Consider the following 19,149-nt stretch of genomic DNA (forward strand, 5'->3'; position numbering starts at 1 on the left):
GATGTCTGAGGTCTAGGCCCAGCTCCACAACTGATTAACTGCAGGACATTGGGTAAATCCATTAACTTCTCTGGTTTCATTTTTCCCCTTCCTTAAAATGATACCATTGAAACGAAATAATCGGTTGCATTGCTAAACATGTTTTAGGCATCAAGATCTCCTCTTTACATGGATCATCGATTCATACTCTCAATGGAGAACTATTTCCCTTCTAAGATAGCTCAAATATGGAGGTGACTGGTGAGAAAGAGCTGGAGTGACACAGATCTTCCGGGTATCGATTAGAAATTGCCTTTGCCTACGGTTTCCTCATGCATTTTTTTCCCCCCATTTGGATAATCTAGAAAACCCTCTTTTCAGCATCTATTTAGCTTCAAAGCTATTTGCTTTAATTGTAGCCAAAGAGACAAAGTAGAGAGAGGCCGTTTTAGGTCAACGGTTGGTACATTGCCCGAACCGACATGTTCATCAGCAAGCCCATCCTCATTAGCTTCAGTGTACTCACCACGGGATGGAGTGGGGTTCCTGGAAACATAAATTGCATCTGCTGGGCAAGCATGGCTGCTGCAGTTTTTTGCTGGATCAAATTGTTCCTCCCATTAATTTCTAGTTGAGTTTTTAAATGTGTGGGAGGGTGAAGATACTTGCAGTTCTCTCTTGAACAACGGCCCTGGGGGAGACAAAAAGCGTTTTAGCACGGTTAGAAGTAGCTTTCAACTCTTCGTCAACCATTTCACAATCACTTCATTTATGCGAAAGTGTGTATCTGTGTGTGCGAGCACAGATGTGTTGGAACATACATCAGAGTTGGAACATATGAGGAGTGGATCGGGCATTAGCTGATCGTTGACCTTGTTCAAACCTGTTGAACAGAGAAGCTTCCTGAGATGTTACTGTTGTTTTGAATGGATTCTAACTCTGACAAAAGACCCTAAGGAAACATGACAGCAGAGAGTCAAGTCAGACCCTTCTAGGCGGTGTGGAGGGTGATCAGAGGAGAAACTTATTGTGACTTATCAAAAGGAAGCTTTGAACTTGCTAAATGTGCATGCTGGAACAATGACAATATGTGAATAATTATGTGCCACATTTATGCTGTGGGGATAGTAATCAGCACGATCTGATTTCTTGAAATGTGTGCTCCAGGTTGGCTGAGGACACCCCTGATTTGAGTGATGGAAGGAGTATGAGTCTAGGAGTGGGCATTTCTTAGTAACTGATGCACAGGTGAACTCAGATGATCGCCTGCAACAGATCAGCTTGCTACATGAACGCTGCCACCCGTGTCCCTGCCCAGCTCCCATGACAGTTACATAACAGTTAATGTCAGGTTTTGACATCGTGAAGTGTGTACAATGAAAGTAACGCGGGGACGTTCAAGTTGGCACATTGAAAAGTAAAATTAATTAGGTGACAGGTGTGCCTAAAGCCGGTCTTTGAAGAGTGACTGCAAATGGTAATGAATGTTTATACTGAATTCCCACCTTTTCCAAACTATCGATTGAGAGACTCATGTTGATGTGTGAATGATGCAATTTCTGGAGAAAGAATAACGAGCTGTGCTAACCAGTACGAGAATTGTCATTCCCTGAAAAATTAGTCTATTTGCAACCAAGAAAAGAGAATATGAGTTTGTTTACCAGATATAAAAGTAATTTTAAAAAGCGAGCTGGGTGGATCTGGAGAAACAAATTTGTTTATAGTCATCCTAATTCTAAACATCTGGAGTTCTCACTCTGCCTCCCGCTTGTTTTAGCTGTGCGTTTGGCAGCGCGGGTTCCCTCCCAAGTGTGAATCTCCCAGCGCTGCCATGGAGAAGGACAGACAGAGATCCTGGTCTAGTCCTGAGCTCATCAGCCTGTGCTGTCCTGAGGCCCTAGTGTTTGCAACAAGAGAAACTGTGCCACCCTCTGCAGGGAGGACACTGAGGCAGGTACCGGGACACCAGAAGGAATAGGCCACATTTCTGCTAAAGTAATTCTACACCCATGGGCAAGGTCGGCGTGTCTCCTTAGGCTCAAGTTCATATTGTGGATGCTTCATCTGGCTTCCTAATGTATGCAATAGACACTTTTTTGTTTGTTTGTTTGTTTTGGCTATGCTGGGTCTTCTGCATGGGCTTAACTTTGCAGCTCCTAGACTGAGTTACCCCTGGGGCATGGGGGATTTTAGTTACCAGTCTAGGGATCAAACCCATGTCCCTTGCATTGGAAGGTAGATTCTTATCCACTGGACCACCAGGGAAGTTCCTGAAATAGACAACCTGGGTCCAGTATTGGAAGGTCTAATGTAAAAATACAGGCAAACTGGACCCGAAATAGAAAATAATCCGAATCAAAGCAGTCTTGGCATCTCTCCACCTACTTCTTTCCATAGAATTTTAAGATGAAGATTTAATCGTAACTCTGCTTTACTCATTGTTTTATGATGTCCTGGGGTCCCTCCAGCCCTGCCAATTTGCCTCAGGCATCTCTTATTTTACTTCTCTTTCTGTCCTCCCTTGACAGTGGCCTTAGTCTCGGGGTTTGCTACAATCAAATCTCCAAGAATACATTCAGATTAGGCCATCTCCTTCAACAGGGCTGTGTGACCAGCCTCTGGATTGGCTGCCTTATGCCAGGTATCCAAATACATTCACACCATCTATTGTGGGAGGCAGTCATGGGATACAGGACGTAGCCACTGCCCATTAGTAGGGGTAGGGGAGAACTAAACAGAGTGACATTTCTTGTATAGAGGGTAAGTTGCCCCAGACAACCTCAATTCAAACTCTCTTTAAACACAGTCAGTTCACTAGGGAGATAACACCCAGAAAGGTTCAGGTATACAAGATATATGTATGGGCTTACACGCACAAACATACAATGGGCTTCATGAGAGGATTTGGGAAAGCAGAGCTCCATAGAACAGAGTTAGAATTTGTGAAACAGTCTGACGTCTACCAGTCTGGCTATTATATTTTGTTCGTTCATATAATGGTCGATTTGATCACTAGTCTTCTAATGTAAGGGGCTTCCCCAATGGTTCAGCAGTAAAGAATCCCTCTTCAATGCAGGAGATGCGGGTTTGATTCCTGGGTTGGAAAGATTCCCCTGGAGAAGGAAATAGCAACCCACTCCAGTATTCTTGCCTGGGAAATTCCACGGAGAGAGGAGCCTGGCGGGCTACAGTCCGGGTTGCAAAGAGTTGGCCATGATTTAGCGACTAAACCACCACATCACTTCTAATGTAATGCTTTGTAGCTGCAGGCAAAAATTTTGATTTGCCTGGAAAAACACAATTTTCCTGTAAATGCTCTTATCTCTTGATACAACTGGGACTCTTAAGGAACTGTATAAACTATTTCCAGGGAATGAAACATGATTTACAACACTGAATTAGTAATTTATTGATGGAACCTTCTTTTCCATGAGAATTAATACAATTTCCTACTCTTCTTATACGCTTGGAGTGAGGAATGTTATTGATTACCCATGTGCCAGACAGTTTATACAGGGTTATCTCATTTTCTCCTTATAACAGCTGTAATGATTGCTATGTTACAAAATAGCTGATGGGCTCATAAAGATCAAGAAACTTTCCAAAGGTTGTATAAATTGGTGGGTGGTAGGGCCGGATTCTAAATCGACATTTACCTGACTCAGTTACATCACAATGTTAACCTATTTATCAGCAATAGGTAACATCCAGGGAGGGTAAAAATTTAACATTATCCTTTGCAGAATGATAGGCTACTTAACATGATTTAAAATAGAATAGAATATATACGAAGATTTGGGAGCGGAAAAAGCTCATTTGCCTGGCTCTGTCTATTGGAAGGGGGCAAAAGATGTGGTTAAGCCCCCACGTTCTGAAGGCAGAAACCTGGGCACATAAGTTGGCTCTGCTTTTTGCTGTCTTTGTAACTTTGAGCAAGTTACTTGAACTTCTTGTGTATCATGTTTTCATCTGTACAATGAAAATAATTACTGTATTTTCCTCTAAGGGCTGTTGTAGGATTAGGTGAATTATTAATAATACAGATACGAGGTGCAGAGAAATGCTTGTCAGGTAGTAACCACTGAGGAGGTGTTGTCAGTATTACCAAGGAAAGAAAAAATACTTGTCTATCATTCTCTTTATAGTCCCTGGTAGCTCAGACCATAAAGAATCTGCCTGCAATGCGAGAGACCCGGGTTTGATCCCTGGGTTGGGAAGATCTCCTGGAGAAAGGAATGGCAACCCACTCCAGTATTCTTGCCTGGAGAATTCCATGGGCAGAGAGCCTGGCAGGCTACAGTCCATACGGTCGCAAAGAGTTAGACACAACTGAGTGACTAAAACTTTTTCACTTCTTTACAGTAAGTACAAAACTACAAATTTAGTTACATTTTGATTGGCTTTTTGGTTCTTCTATAGAGTAACTTTTCATTTGAAAGCATGATAAAGGTTACTTCATTATACTTATTTAAGTATCCTACATTTAAGGTTATTTTCAATTCTATAGGATATTTCTGCAAGAACTCATATTTGAAGAGAGGGCCCTGAATCAGAGTTGGATCTAATATTAATATCAATATTTTGAAGGGTATCATAGTGTGGATGTCTGAGGCATACAAATTCAAGATCAGGAAAACTCCAGGCAGCAGAATTTTAGTAAGGGATCCTACAGGACTCTGTAAGTCCTAAAGGAAAAGCTACTGTCAAAATATAACAAGCTATTTGACACAGTAAACAACTTGTAAGGAAGTTTTTATTAAGGAGTAAGATTTGTCAGGATGCGCACCACTGCACAAAAACTGCTGATTATCAAAGCAAGTTGTCATACCCAAGTGGGAGAGGGGACAGTGAGCAGAAATGTAAAGCATCTTTGTATATCACTATGAAACAAAACAAAACTGTCAAAAATAGTGTCTTTCAATTTTGGTCCAAGAAATGAAGATGAAAAATGTCTTGGCAAAGTCTTCCTGTGACTGCCAGGACTGTTTCTTGTTTTATTTTAGCTCTTCCTCTCCTGGTTAAACACCGTTTGTGGAGCGATAAGAGAGGTAGGACCCAGTCCCTGGAGGACTGGCACAGCTTCTTCTGTGAGATGGAGTGGGAAGGTGTCTGCCATTCCAGATTCCTTGTGAAGAACCTCCTAGAACTGGAAAACAGGAGCCCTGGAGGAGTCCGGGCTGATGGTCCCACGTCAGGGTCTAATGTGGAGACGGTAGCCCCAAAGGACTCCACTCGCTCCAGGTGGGACCCACCAACTATAGAACCGACAGGTGGTCTGGAATCACATTCACGCTTGTTCACAGTATATTTCCAGGCTAGGGTCTCATTCCTTCCTTCATTCCACAAATATTTATTGGTCTGTGTCAGGTGCTGAGTGAAAGGCTAGCTAACTAAAAGATGAGAAAACATAGGCTCTGCTGCCTCCCTTCCGGAAGCCTGAAACCTAATGGTGAAGACAGATACTAGCTAAACAGCGACACAGACAAATGTTTACTTACAAATTATGGACCGGGTTCTGGAGAAGGCTGAGAGAAGATGGAGGGAGAGCGTTAGAATGGAGACGGGTGGCAAGCGAGGGCTCTGAAGATGTGATGTATTTAAATGGAGACCTGAAGGATGAGAAGGAGCTTGGCACGGGAGTGAGTGGGGCCTGGAGAGAGAGAGAGAGTGTGTATGTGTGAGTGTGTGTGTGTGTACGTGCTAGGGAGATGAACCATCTGGGGCCGTGTGTGTGTGTGAGTGTGTGTGTGTGTATGTGTGTGTGTGAGTGTGTGTGAGAGTGTGTGTGTGTGTGTGTACGTGCTAGGGAGATGAACCATCTGGGACCTTCATGAAGTTTCTCAAGGCTGGATCACAGAACGTGGTGGGGGCTGCAGTGGAGAGGATGATGAGAGAGAAAACAGGAAGAAGTCGCCTAGAACCAGATAACGACGAACTCTGGGAGTCAAGTTAAGGGCTATGGACTTGATTGCCACTGAAAGCTTCAAATAGGAGAAGAGCCAGATCAGATTTATGTTTTATGCTATGTATAAAATCTTGGGCTTCCCTGGTGGCTCAGCAGTAAAGAATTTGCCTGCCAATAAAGGCAGGAGACGCAGGTTTGATCCCTGGGTCGGGAAGACCCCCTGGAGAAGGAAATGGCAACCCACTCCAGTATTCTTGCCTGGTAAATCCCATGGACAGAGGAGCCTAGAGGGATACGGGGTCACAAAAGAGATACGACTTAGGGACTGAACAACAAAAGCAACAGTAAAATCTTATCCTGATTATTAGATTTTTATATCTAATATAACGGTTTACATTGTTTGGAATCCACTTATTTAAAAACAATAACAGAATTTGGATATAGTTTACATAGGATTTTTGTACACTTCATTCTACCTCCAAAAATACTCTCTACTCCAGGAAAATTGAGTTTAGGGAGAATGGCTAGAAGCAAGTAAGAATTTCAAGCTGAATTAAGTTTATTAAAATAAGCAACCATGAAAGATTCTAATACAGAATACCCATGTTGATTCTCAACAAGACGAGGAAAAATGTTAAATAACTATAACATGTGCTTGGCAAAACAACAGATCTGAGCTCTCAGAATTACGTGGTCATTATATGACACGACGTGGGAGAGAATAAATGCGGCTTTGGCTGAGAAAAGATTTCAGAATCAGGTTGGTGCGAGAAAGAAAAAGCATAATTGGAAAAGGAGGTTTTCTAATTGCTTATTTAAAAACAAGTAAGTTTCAGAATCTTTTCCTCGTATGCTCTTAATTGAAAAAGTCAGTTAAAATATGGAAGCAAAAAAGAAAACAGATTAATTAGGAGATTGTTACAGGGATTAACAGTAGGAGTTTTGCCCACAGGGATTGCTAACAGAAAACTATATCCCATTAGTTTTCCATGGGAAAAGCAATGGATTTTATATGATCTATAATTCACATTGACAATAGGCCCCTGCTGTATCACTCGGGATAATTTGAAATTGTTTCTTAGTGTGAGCCATGCTGTTGATCAGCAGACTCTAAAAAGGCCCCTTTGGGAGATAATTCCAGTTGAGGGACAGGGTCACAGCCTGATCCACTGAATTTCGCCTTTTCCAGTTGGGTCTTGGCTGCTCACTGTTTTCAGCACGTAATGGCATTTTCAAGGGAGCCGGCCAGGCTGTGGAAGGGAGAATCTGTTGCTAAGATTGGGGGCTTCCCTGGTGGCTCAGACAGTAAAGCATCTGCCTGCAGTGTGGGAGACCCTGGTTCGATCCCTGGGTTGGGAAGAAGCCCTAGAGAAGCAAATGGCAACCCATTCCAGTATTCTTGCCTGGAAAATTCCAAGGACAGAGGAGCCTGGTAGGCTACAGTCCATGGGGTTGCAAAGAGTCAGACATGACTGAGTCACTTCCACTTCATGTCATTTCAAGATTGGGGGCAGACAGCACGCGCTCCCAAAGTAGCCTGTGGGGACACTTGGAGTCCAGGGGCCCACTTGGGATCCCATGGAAGCCAGGGAAGAATCTCTCAGATTCCCTCACGTTCCACATGAGGGAAACCAATTTAGTGAAATCCTGCGGCGGCGGCAGATCCTCTTGTCCTGGAGTCACATTCCTGAAGCCGGCTCTGTCTTGGACTCATTCCTGGAGAAGCAGTTTGCACCAAGGGTAAAGGGAACAGTCCCTGGACCCAAACTTTTTGTGTGCTCAGCTGCTCAGTCGTGTCTGACTCTTTGCGATCCCATGGACTGTAGCCTGCCAGGCTCCTCTGTCCATGGGATTCTCCAGGCAAGAATACTGGAGTGGGTTGCCATGCCCTCCTTCAGGGGATCTTCCCAACCCAGGGATCAAACCGGGATCTCCTGCAGTGGCGGGCTAATTCTTTACCACTAAACCACCTACGAAATATTGGACCTGGACTATGTGGGCTCAAAATCCAGCTCTGCTGTTCTTTCCATGGGACTTTGTGGTCTCCATTTATGTCTGTAAAATGGGGATAACAATAGTTCCCACTTCCTAGACTTGGGTAAAGATTAACATTTAATGCATATACGGAGTTTGAACAGTTCCTGGCACATAGTAAGCCCTCTGTTAAGTTTTTACTTTCATCCTCCTCCTCATTATTACTAACACCTTCTCTGCAGAGCAGATAAAATACCTGGAATTAAAAAACAATCTTTCTGATACTAGTTCAGCCTCTCTATCATGGTGCTTCCCTCCGGCCTGTCTACCAAGCTATTTAACACTTTTATTATTCTTGTTCTCACAATCAGTGCCAATTCTTCTCTCTCTCTCTCTCTCTTTAGAAGAACCTCAGATCTGATTTTCTTTAATATCTTTCCTGCTGAAACTTGTCAGGACTGATTAACATGGCATGACTAATCTAGTTTAAAGCGGCTATGCATTACAGTGGGAAAATCCCCAGTTCTGGTTGTGGCTTCATCCCAAGACGGTTAAACTGAATTTTACACATAACAGTCTGTGCCTCAGTTTTCTCATCTGTCAAATGGGCGTGTGATCATGGTCCCACATCTGAACCCCTTCTGATGTTTGTGAGAACTTAAGAGACAGCCACAGGTGCTCTGCAAAAAACCATAATTTGCTACATGTTGTCAATTCTATATCTATTTCCCTGTGGAATGTTCCTAATCTGGTAAAATGAGAAAGCCACATAAAGAACAGTTACAGTAAAAAGGGACACCAGAGACTTATGTTGCAATAGTCCCAATAAGTTCTGAGAATTGTGAGAAGTCTACATGACAGACCAGGCATGAAGCACATCAGCAGAAGTGGCAAACCGAGTCAAAATCAATTGGAGGATTGATTAAATATCTACAGTGTACACAGCTTGAAAGTGGAAAATTTAGTCAAAGAGACCACTGTTTAGGTCCCTGCTTAGCTCTGCTCAGTCGTGTCTGACTCTTTGTGATCCCCGTGGGCTGTAGCCTGCCAGGTTCCTCTGTTCATGGGATTCCTAGGCTCTAAGAATGCTGGAGTGGGTGGCCATTTCTTTCTCCAGGGGATCTTCTCAACCCAGGGATTGAACCCACGTCTCCTGTATTGGCAAGCAGATTTTTTTTTACTGGTGAACCACCTGGGAAACCCAAGTTGCTTAACAGATATTTTCTCAATGACTAAACTGGCTGGGTGTATCAGATGCTCACAGACTCAGTTTCCCTAGTTTCAAAATCTCTCAAAGTTTTTGAAAGTGAAAAAAAAAAAAAAAAGGCCTTGGTTCGAGCAGATTTCTATTGGTTCGTCATTTTTCTGGGTCTAAGTCAGGAGCAAAGGTTGAGTTTAACATTTGGCCTGAATGTTCTCTTCCTTCTCCAGCACATTTCCAGAAAGATATGGGCAAGACAAAAGATAGGGGAATAAAATGGTTATTTACATTGGGGCTTAATTCCTAACATTAACTACAAGACTGAAATAGCTCTGCTCTAAGGCAAGTGACAGATTAGGCTTTCAGGCTTCTTTTGAATTTAAATAAACTAATTGAACTACACGAGCTCCTTGTATCATTAGCTCCAACTACATAATACAGCAAATAAAATACAAGCCACATAAGGGCATCAGAATTAGAGGAAATTATAGATTCAGGGAATGACTACAAGCAAATGATAACCAGAAGTCTCATCAAAATGAACAGTTGCCCGTCTCATCAATATTATGGGTGAATTTACAATAAGAACTCTCTGCTTATTAGGAATTTAGTCCAATTTATATTATAATTCATCTTTTGTAGTCTATGTATGCTATACTCTTTTGGCAAATAGCATAAAATACTATACTGATTGAAAGTGAAAGTCACTCCGTCGTGTCCGACTCTTTGCAACCCCATGGACTTAGTCCATGGAATTCTCCAGGCCAGAATACTGGAGTGGGTAGCCACTCCCTTCTCCAAGGGATCTTCCCAACCGAGGGATTGAACCCAGGTCTCCCACATTGCAGGCAGATTCTTTACCAACTGAGCTATCAGGGAGGCCCCATTATTACAGACAGATAAAAAGGGAATGTTTACATACTTTTCTAGGGTGAGTTCCTTTTTCTTTTTTGCTTCCAAGGGATGGAGGAAACGTAGGATGTTATAAAAGAAGATTGGAGAGGCAGCCAAATGCCTAAACTAAGGAAAATCAGGCATGTTGACAGGCAGTTAGCAATACCTTCGATTTTACCCAGCACCAATCACTGCACAACTGTGAGTTTGCATGCTGTTTTCTTTAATGCTAAGTCACTTCAGTCATGTCCAGCTCCTTGTGATCCTATGGATAGTAGCCCTCCAGGCTCCTCTGTCCACAGGATTCTCCAGGCAAGAATACTGGAGTGGGTTGCCATTTCCTCTTCTAGGGGAATCTTTCCGACCCAGGGATTGAACCTGCATCTCCTGCGTTCTTTACCAGATTCTTTACCGCTGAGCAGTGAGTTTAGGAGAGGGTGAGGAACAGCACAGATCAGCTTGTGTAGATGGATGGCACAGGTCACAGTGGGAACTATGGCTTAGTTTTCATTTCTCCCCAAAACACCATATGAGACGGCACAGTGCACCAGTCCACTGCCTCCCCCAGACTATGGAGCAGAGGCCAAGTGCTCATCCCCAACGCTGGTGCTTTCTCTTCCTTACAGGGATCTGCAAATGCTTGGAGTCGGCCCTCTCTCGATCTGCATTTAGGGCAGCCAGTACTCCGGGAGCAGATCTGTGATTCCTTATAGTCATGCCAAGGTGACTGCCCTGTTCCTTCAAGCACTGCTGTGCGGTTAAGACCTAGTCTGTAGGGACTTCCTGGTGGTCCAGGGGCTGAGACTCCACACTCCCTACACAGGGGCCTGGGATCTACGCCTGGTCAGGGAACTAGATCCCAAATGCCGCAACTAAGACCCAGCACAGCCAAATAAATTAAATAAATAAATAATTTTTTAAAAAAAGACCTAATTTGTGACCATTTTAAATAGACAAAACATAAAAATTCATTAAGTGGGAGGAGAGACAAAGAGGGTGAATTGTTTGTAGCTTTCCATTTCAAAGCATGTTTCAATCTTTTTCTGAAAATGAATTTGGCTGCCTGAGAAATTTAATTAATTAATAAATTAATTTATGTTAAGCCTCAAGATAATTTTTTTTTATATATATGCTTTAAAACGTACTGAGCATGTCTCCTTCCCTTGATTCTCCAATTATGTGAAGAAGCCTTTTTCACTGTTTTTCTCCTAGATTTCTATCCTTTTCTCTGACCTTGAGCCTGGGCAGTTTAAATTTTCATACTCTTGTGTCTTAGAATTGGAAAGAGCTGTTCATTGGTTTGATGCTGGGGCCAAGCTCTGTCTTAACTGGTAAAGATTCTCTGTCTTGTTAACTGTAAATGTTAACTGAAAATGTGCCAGGTAAGAGAAATCAGTGAGAGCAAAAACAGTCCCTCCACTTTTCCAGTTATGTAAGGAAACGAATTTCCAGGCATCAGATGCTTCATTCGAAAACTATTTTATTTAGCTAGAAGATCGATGTCTTCTGAGTCACAGAAGAACATTAGTCAGCGTGGATGGTGATGATGTATGAACATAATACAGAACTACTCTAGTTACTGTTTGACTTCATAGCGTCTACTTTTCTGACATCACATTCATCCACGCGTGCATGGCCATGGCTGTGGGAGAAACAGAAGCTCTGTGAAATGCTAATGTCACAACATTAGGATGTTTCCTGTGGGAGAGGACAGGCCTTCCTCACTTATGTCTTTTTTATTTTTGTGGACCATTTGTAAAGTCTTCATTGAATTTGTTACAATATTGCTCCTCTTTCTTATTTTGTTTCTTTGGCCACAAGGCACATGGAATCTTAAGCTCCCCAACCAGGGACTGAACTGCACCCCCTGCACTGGAAGGCCACGTCTTACCCACTGGCCTCCAGGAACCCTCCAGGGAAGTCCCCTGGTCGACGTCTTACACCTCTCAGTACCGGGACCCTCGCACGGTAGGCACTCAGTGCATCTTATCAAATGACTTCTCTTGTCTTTCAGCCAGCCAATTTATTGAGCCCCATCACCTGCCAAGCCTGGAAAGATGAAATGCGCAGGTGGAACAGAGCAACGCCATGATCTGTGTGTGCTGGGGGGCCAGGATTCAAGGTGCTGTAAACACACTGTGGGAAACTCTGCCTGGCTCAGGGGCTGGGGCGACCCTGGAGGACTGGACAGATCATGTTTAGACTAAGATCTTTATCAGATTATCTAGTTGGATATATGTGGAGGGAGGTGGGGGAGGGGAGTAAGGGCTGGCAATTTGGAAAATTAAAACAAGCCAGACTAACTCACAGGGACTTCTCTGTAGCTCAGTTGGTAAAGAGTCTGCCTGCAATGCAGGAGACACAGGTTCGATCCCAGGGTTGGGAAGATCCCCTGGAGAAGGAAATGGCAACCCACTCCAGTATTTTTGCCTGGAGAATCCCATGGACAGAGGAGCCTGGAAGGCTACAACCATGGGGGTCACAAAAGTCACACATGACTTAGCGACCAAACCACCACCACCAGACTAACTCATAACCACTCTGTGGGGGTCAAATTCCCGAAGCCTGATAAAGGCTTTCACACAGCACTCAAACAAAGGACATGCTGAGGAAACACAGGCTATGATTTTTATTATCGTCAGTTGAAAAGTATGATCAGAAACTGGTCATTTCCCAAATAAGTGAAATCTAGCCAAAGATACAAACTTTATTATACACCTTCTGTTACTGCAGATTCTCTCTCAGTCTGATTGAAAACCACATGGGGAATCTCCTGGAATTTGGACACAGGTAGACAATTAGCCTTAAAGGTTGGCATTTGGTGAGTATACTTCTGTCTCTCTACAAAAAGAGCCACAGTCCCAAGCCTGTTGAGTGTCAGGTGTTGTCCCCACTTCTCTGGTCATTCTAGTCCCTTCCTCCAGATCCTACCAGCTCCCCTCCTGAATCTCAGGAATCAAAGATTTAAATCTGATACAGCAGGGTGGGGGCCTCCCTGACCCAGCTCTGGGGCATTCTGATGGGTCACTGTCCTGGGAGGAGTTTATGTTAAAATACTTTGCATATCATGCCTGATTATAAATATATTTGTGACAAGCCAGAGTAATGGACTGTTGTTGTCAAGCTGGGAGGACTTCCAGGAGGAGGTGGGAGAAGGGAGGGTTAAAGTATGGATGGAGCATTGGAAAGGAATGGGCAGGAAAGGGAGGATGATGGGGAAAATAACCAGGAAAACAGGGCCAATGAGGCGAAGAAGCACTCATTGGAGAGGGAAGGGTAGAGTGTCCTTTTCAGGGTGCATTCATTTTTAGTAACACAGAAAAGCACATTCCTCTTCAGGCTGGTGTGGATTACCTGCTGCCTGGGGACTGACCTGCAAGCTGAGCGACCGCAGGAGGAAACTGTACTTCATTCAGGAAACACAGGATGGGGGAGGGGGTTGGGCCTGGCCACTTGGGGGAGGGTCAGCCGAGACACATGACAGAGTGGAGGTGAAGGTCTCCTGAAGGCAGGAGCTGAGGGTCTCTATTCCTTCATTCATTCAGCAAACGCTGCGGTTGCCTCTGCTCACGGCCAGAAACGGGGAAGGAACTGCCCACGGGGTACTGAGATGTGATCCTACCCTCCATAAAAATAGCTAAGACTTATATAATAGTGCACGGATCATGTACCAGCAGTTTCTGAGTGTTTTTGGTAAATCACACTCGATCCTCCAATACAAGGGCTTAGCAGAGGGACTGTTAATAGTCTCACTTTATGGGAGAAAAGGGAGGCCCAGAGAAGGGAGAACCACATCCCAGCGTCTTGCAAGGAGTCAGTGGCAGAGCTGGGCACCTGACCCAGGCCACACTGCAATCTGTGCTGTTGCCCCTCTGAAGAGCCATTTTTAAGAAACTTGAAATCCAGTACAACATTCCTATTACACCTTCAAAAGCATTCTTCACACACAATAGCTTATTACAGCTTCACAACATTCTTGTAATATATTATTCCAATTTAAAGGGAAGGAAAATGAGGCTCCCAGAGATTTGAAGACATTTACCAAGGCCATGTTGTTAAAGTCAACCAGGCTAAATTCTAGGCCCCCGTTACTGAAACATGTGCCCTCTCCTGCCCCTTGCTGTCCGTGGGGGAAGCTATGGGGTAACAAGGAAAAGATTCATTCAGAACAGCGTGGGCACCTTGTATGATAAAGGATGTTAGGGAGATGACACTCGACGGCTGTTACAGGTTGAATTGGGTCTTCCTGGAGAGAGAGGTCAATGTCTGAAGCCCCAGTTCCTTGGAATGTGACCTTATTTGGAAATAGTCTTTACAGAAGTGATTAGATAAAGATGAGGTCATCGAGGTGGGCTTTAATCCAACATGACTGGTGTCCTTATAAAAAGGGGAAATTCAGACAGAGGGACAGACAGTGTAAAGAGACACAGGGAAAAGATGGCCGTCTCTAACCCAAGGAACATTAGAGTCTGTCAGAAGCTGGAAGAGAGGCCTGGAAGAGCTTCTTCCCTTGACCTTCAAAGGAAGCGTGGCCCCGCTGACACCTCGCTTCAGACTTCCAGCTTCCCAAACTGTGAGAGAATAAATTCCTATTGTTCTAAGTCACCTGGCTTGTGGCGACTGTTGCTGCAGCCCTTGAAGCAAATACGGTCACCTATAAGAAATGCCAGATGATGGGGCTTTTTTTTTGTTTTTTTTTTCATGAGATTGGAGGCTATACAAGGAAAACACTGTGCTATCTTCTGACACAAGGATTTGATCTATGAACAGGCATTCTGACTTTTTTCATGAACTGTGGTAACCAGGTCCCCTCGTCTGACCAAAAACAAACTACAACAACTCCCACATCCTGAACAAGTACAATGATTTTCTGCAAATGAAACCCATCGGCTTAAATGCTGTCAGATTTTTCACATGGAAGATTTAAGAGGAGAGATTTATTTTAGTAAAAGACAAAATGTTTCACTGAAGAACTTATTAGTCATGCATAAAGGCCTACTGAGTCTCTGAAGATCCATTTTCAAAGAGAAATGTTGGGATCATTTTTATATCCTGATTACAGAGAAAGACTTGATAAAAATTGTCCTTGATATTAAAATTGCACGAAGGTGGCAGATGGAGGAGGGGAGGATCGCACAGTCAAGCAGGAGGGAAGTCAAAGAAAATGTGTAAATTTGGCCAGCATTTTGAAGTTGCTTTTGAAAAGGTTGATATGTGTTCCTGCGAAGCAGGGCCACCTCCACAGGCACTTCGATGCACCAGGCGATTCTGGAAGAGGACGGGGTGCAGGGACGAGGTCTGCCCAGCTCTGCCCCACTGGGGGACAGCTGCTGCCCAGCTACAGACCCACCAAGAGTCAACAACCTGGACTTGTCTTCACCGTCACCCACCCTCATTGGACAATCTGCCCATTTTTCTCAGATGTCCTGCTGCTGAATATTTCCCTGGGATGTACCTAGGAGGGCAGACTGCACCCTGGGGCTCACGATCAGCATCTCTTTGGTCCAGGGGGCAGAACTAACCCGACTCTAGAGCCCCTCTGATCAGATCATCCAGCCAAACAATGAAATATGACATTGCTCCGTCTCTTCCTTAAGACTGTGGAAGGAGTGTTGTCCCTCAGCAAACCCCAGTGCTCCCTGTTTGTGGATTCTTGAGCTGGTTGGCCACTTTGCTGTTGTTCAGTCACTCAGTGCGTCCAGCTCTTTGCCACCCCGTGGATTGCAGCACACCAGGCTTCCTTCTGCTTCACTATCTCTGAAGTTTGCTCAAACTCATGTTCATTAAGTCAGTGATGCCATCTAACCATCTCATCCTCTGCCGCCCCCTTCTCCTCCTGCCCTCAATCATTCCCAGCATCAGTCTCTTCCAATGAGTCAGCTCTCTGCATCAGGTGGCCAAACCTTCAGCATCAGCTCTTCAAATGAATATTCAGGGATGATTTCCTTTAGGATTGACTGGTTTGATTCCTTACTGTCCGATGGACTCTTAAGAGTCTTCTCCAGCACTGCATTCAAAAGCATCAATTCTTTAGCACTCAGCCTTCTTTTTTTTCTAACTTATTTTTATTGGAGGCTAATTATTTTACAATATTATATTGGTTGGTTTTGTCATACATTGACATGAATCCGCCCCGGGTGTATATGAGTTCCCCCTCCCGAACCCCCCTCCCACCTCCCTCCTCCCCTTATCCTCCCTCTGGGTCATCCCCGCACACCAGCACCGAGCATCCTGTAACATGCATTGACCCTGAACTGGCGATTTGTTTCACATATGATAATATACAAGTTTCAATCCCATTCTCCCAAATCATCCCACCCTCACCCTCTCCCATAGAGTCCCAAAGACTGTTCTATACATCTGTGTCTCTTTTGCTGTCTCGTATACAGGGTTATCATTTCCATCTTTCTAAATTCCATATATATGCGTTAGTATACTGAATTGGTGTTTTTCTTTCTGGCTTACTTCACTCTGTATAATAGGCTCTAGTTTCATTCACCTCATTAGAACTGGTTCAAACGCATTCTTTTTAATGGCTGAGTAATACTCCATTGTGTATATGTACCAAAGCTTTCTTATCCATTCGTCTGCAGATGGACATCTAGGTTGCTTAATGGTTCAACTCTCACATCCATACATGACTGTTGGTTGGACACTTAAGCTCTTCATAGTCCAGCAATTGCTGGTCAGGTTTATTTGTAAACTGAATCCATCCATCATTAGAGTCCAGTATTGTTTTTTTTTTTTTTTAAGAGAACTATATAAAGGGTAGCAATACTTGGTAACATTTATTGAGTACAAGTAAATACTGATATTATTATTATTGACTACTTATTATTAAACTCATGCTAGTACTGTGCTAAGTGTTACACCAGCACTGTCTCAGGCAAACCTATCAGCAAGGGAGGTACTATTAATATCTCCATTTGATGCATAAGAGAACCAACACCTGGTAAGGTTAACCGTCTTGGCCCAGGCCATAAAAGGAGCAAGAGGAAGAAATGGGATTTAAACAATGTGATTCCTGAGCCACTGCTCTTAATCACTGTGCTTCTTTCACACGTTCATCTGCTTACACAAGTGACATCTACTGAACGTTCACAGTGTACCAAGCAGGGTGCTAAGTGCTTCACAGGAACATCCTGTTTACTTCAGTTCAGTCGCTCAGTCGTGACTGACCCTTTGCGACCCCATGAATCACAGCACACCAGGCCTCCCTGTCCATCACCAACTCCTGGAGTTCACTCAAACTCATGTCCCTCGAGTCGATGATGCCATCCAGCCAGTGTTTATTATAAGCCGCTGGGGGTAAATCTTATTTTTAATTCCCATTTTGCAGATGTGGAAATCAAGGCTCAGAGAGGTTAAGCAACCTTTCCAAGGCCACACAGCAAGTAAGGGGAAGATCCAAAGTCTGAACCTATCCAAACCTGGCTCTCCCAAAACTCCTTATGCTCTGAGAATATAAATGATTAATTCCTATGCTATGCATGGTACTGAACTAGGCCCAAGTGGATACAAAAGATGAAAAATAAATTGCTTCTAACTTTAAGAAACTCTAGACACATGAAGAAAAGAAAGGGAAGCAACTGTCTTAATGAGTGATATTTGATTGTAACAGCAGCTGAAAGGATCCATGTAGTGTTTCATAAATCATGCATTCTTACAAATCCAATTAAGGCGATTGAATACATTTAAAAAATATAGTTGAATTTTAATACATTAAAAATTGAGGGGAATGACCCGAGTCAGCTGCTGCCAGCACATCTCCAGGTCTTAAGGCAGAAGGAGGCAGCACTAACAGCCTCTGGGACTCCCATGTTTGGGGAACGCACAAGTCCACAAAATCTGCAGGTCAGGCACCTGGATGTCCAGGAGATACATGGGTCATGCATACATCAATCGATGTGAGCGTGGTGCTAAGTCACTTCAGTTGTGTCCGACTCTTTGCAACCCCTTGGACTGTAGCCTGCCAGTCTCTCTGTATACGGGATTCTCCAGGCAAGAATACTGGAATCTGTTGCCATGCCCTCTTCCATGGGATCTTTGTGACCCAGGGATCAAACTCGTATCTCTTAGGTCTCCTGCATTGGCAGGCGGGGTTCTTTACCACTAGCGCCACAGAGGAAGCCCATACCAATCTATAGTTTCAGACTAATGCATACATCACGTTCCTAGACAGAATTCACTACCATTTCCAGACATTCATTCACTCACTGTGTATTTCATGGGCATCTCCTCTGTTCTCGGGCTTCCCTTGTGGCTCAGCTGGCAAAGAATCCGTCTGCAATGTGGGAGACCTGGGTTCAATCCCTGGGTTGGGAAGATCCCCTGAAGAAGGGAATGGCTGCCCACACCAGTATTCTGGCCTGGAGAATTCCATGGTCTCTATAGTCCATGGGGTTGCAAAGAGTTGGACACAACTGAGCAACTTTCACTTCCCTTTGTTCTCAGCACTGGACAGAGAATAAGGGAAAAAAATAGGCAAAAGTTCCTACCCTCATGGCGCTTACATTTAATGGGGGGTAAGACAGAGAAGTAAAACACTGGCTGGCCAAAAACTTAAACCCAAAAGAACTTTTTGGCCAATATCGTATATAGTGAGCGTGATGGGGTTAAGTGCCACGGAGAAAAATCAGTCTAAGGGAGCCAGGAAGTGCGTGGCTGGGGAACTCAGCAGTTTTTGTTAAGAGGGACGGAAGGAGGTCTCAGTGAGCAGAGGCCAGCTGAGACCTGACAGAGTCTAGGGAACACACCTGGTGGACTCTAGGAAGAGGAGACAGGAAGTGCAGCGGTCCACAGGCGGAAGTGCGCCAAGAGTATTCTAGAACGGCAGTCGAGGCAGTGCGGCTGGAGCAGAGCGTGCCCCCGGAAGAGCCCTCGCTGAGACGGGAGAGGTGGGGAAGGCGAGGTGACCAGAGCCAGTGGCCAGGCTCCTCAGCAGGACTTTGGCTCTTACTCTGATTGAGGGGCAAAATCAATGGAGGGTTAATGCACTGGACGATATTACCCAGAGGTTTTCCATGTTCTTCGCATATTTTTCAAATGTATTAGCAACTTTAATAAATTATGAGAAAGTGCATTATGTCAGACTTCCAATCGCTAAATACTGCTGATCTCATACAGAGCTCCATTTAGCACTGCCCCTGTGACCAGGGAGCAGGCCAGAGGCTGGGAGAAGGAGGAAGGCTAAAGT

The 19,149-nt window shown here is 44.2% G+C and overlaps 1 protein-coding gene across 5 annotated transcripts in view; it reads right to left on the minus strand.

Moving 5' to 3' along the window:
- Positions 1-19,149, minus strand: part of MBNL2 (muscleblind like splicing regulator 2) — a 170,517-nt gene that overhangs the window by 59,208 nt on the left and 92,160 nt on the right. For all 5 annotated transcript variants that reach the window (XM_055426579.2, XM_055426577.2, XM_055426581.2 and 2 more), the window contains exon 3: positions 506-670. In XM_055426579.2, coding sequence (XP_055282554.1) covers positions 506-670 — 165 coding nt within the window. The remainder of the gene's footprint in view (positions 1-505; positions 671-19,149) is intronic.

Source organism: Moschus berezovskii, chromosome 13, assembly GCF_049115385.1.
Source record: "Moschus berezovskii isolate FMDL1 chromosome 13, NW_MosBer_1.0, whole genome shotgun sequence".
Lineage (NCBI taxonomy): Eukaryota > Metazoa > Chordata > Mammalia > Artiodactyla > Moschidae > Moschus > Moschus berezovskii.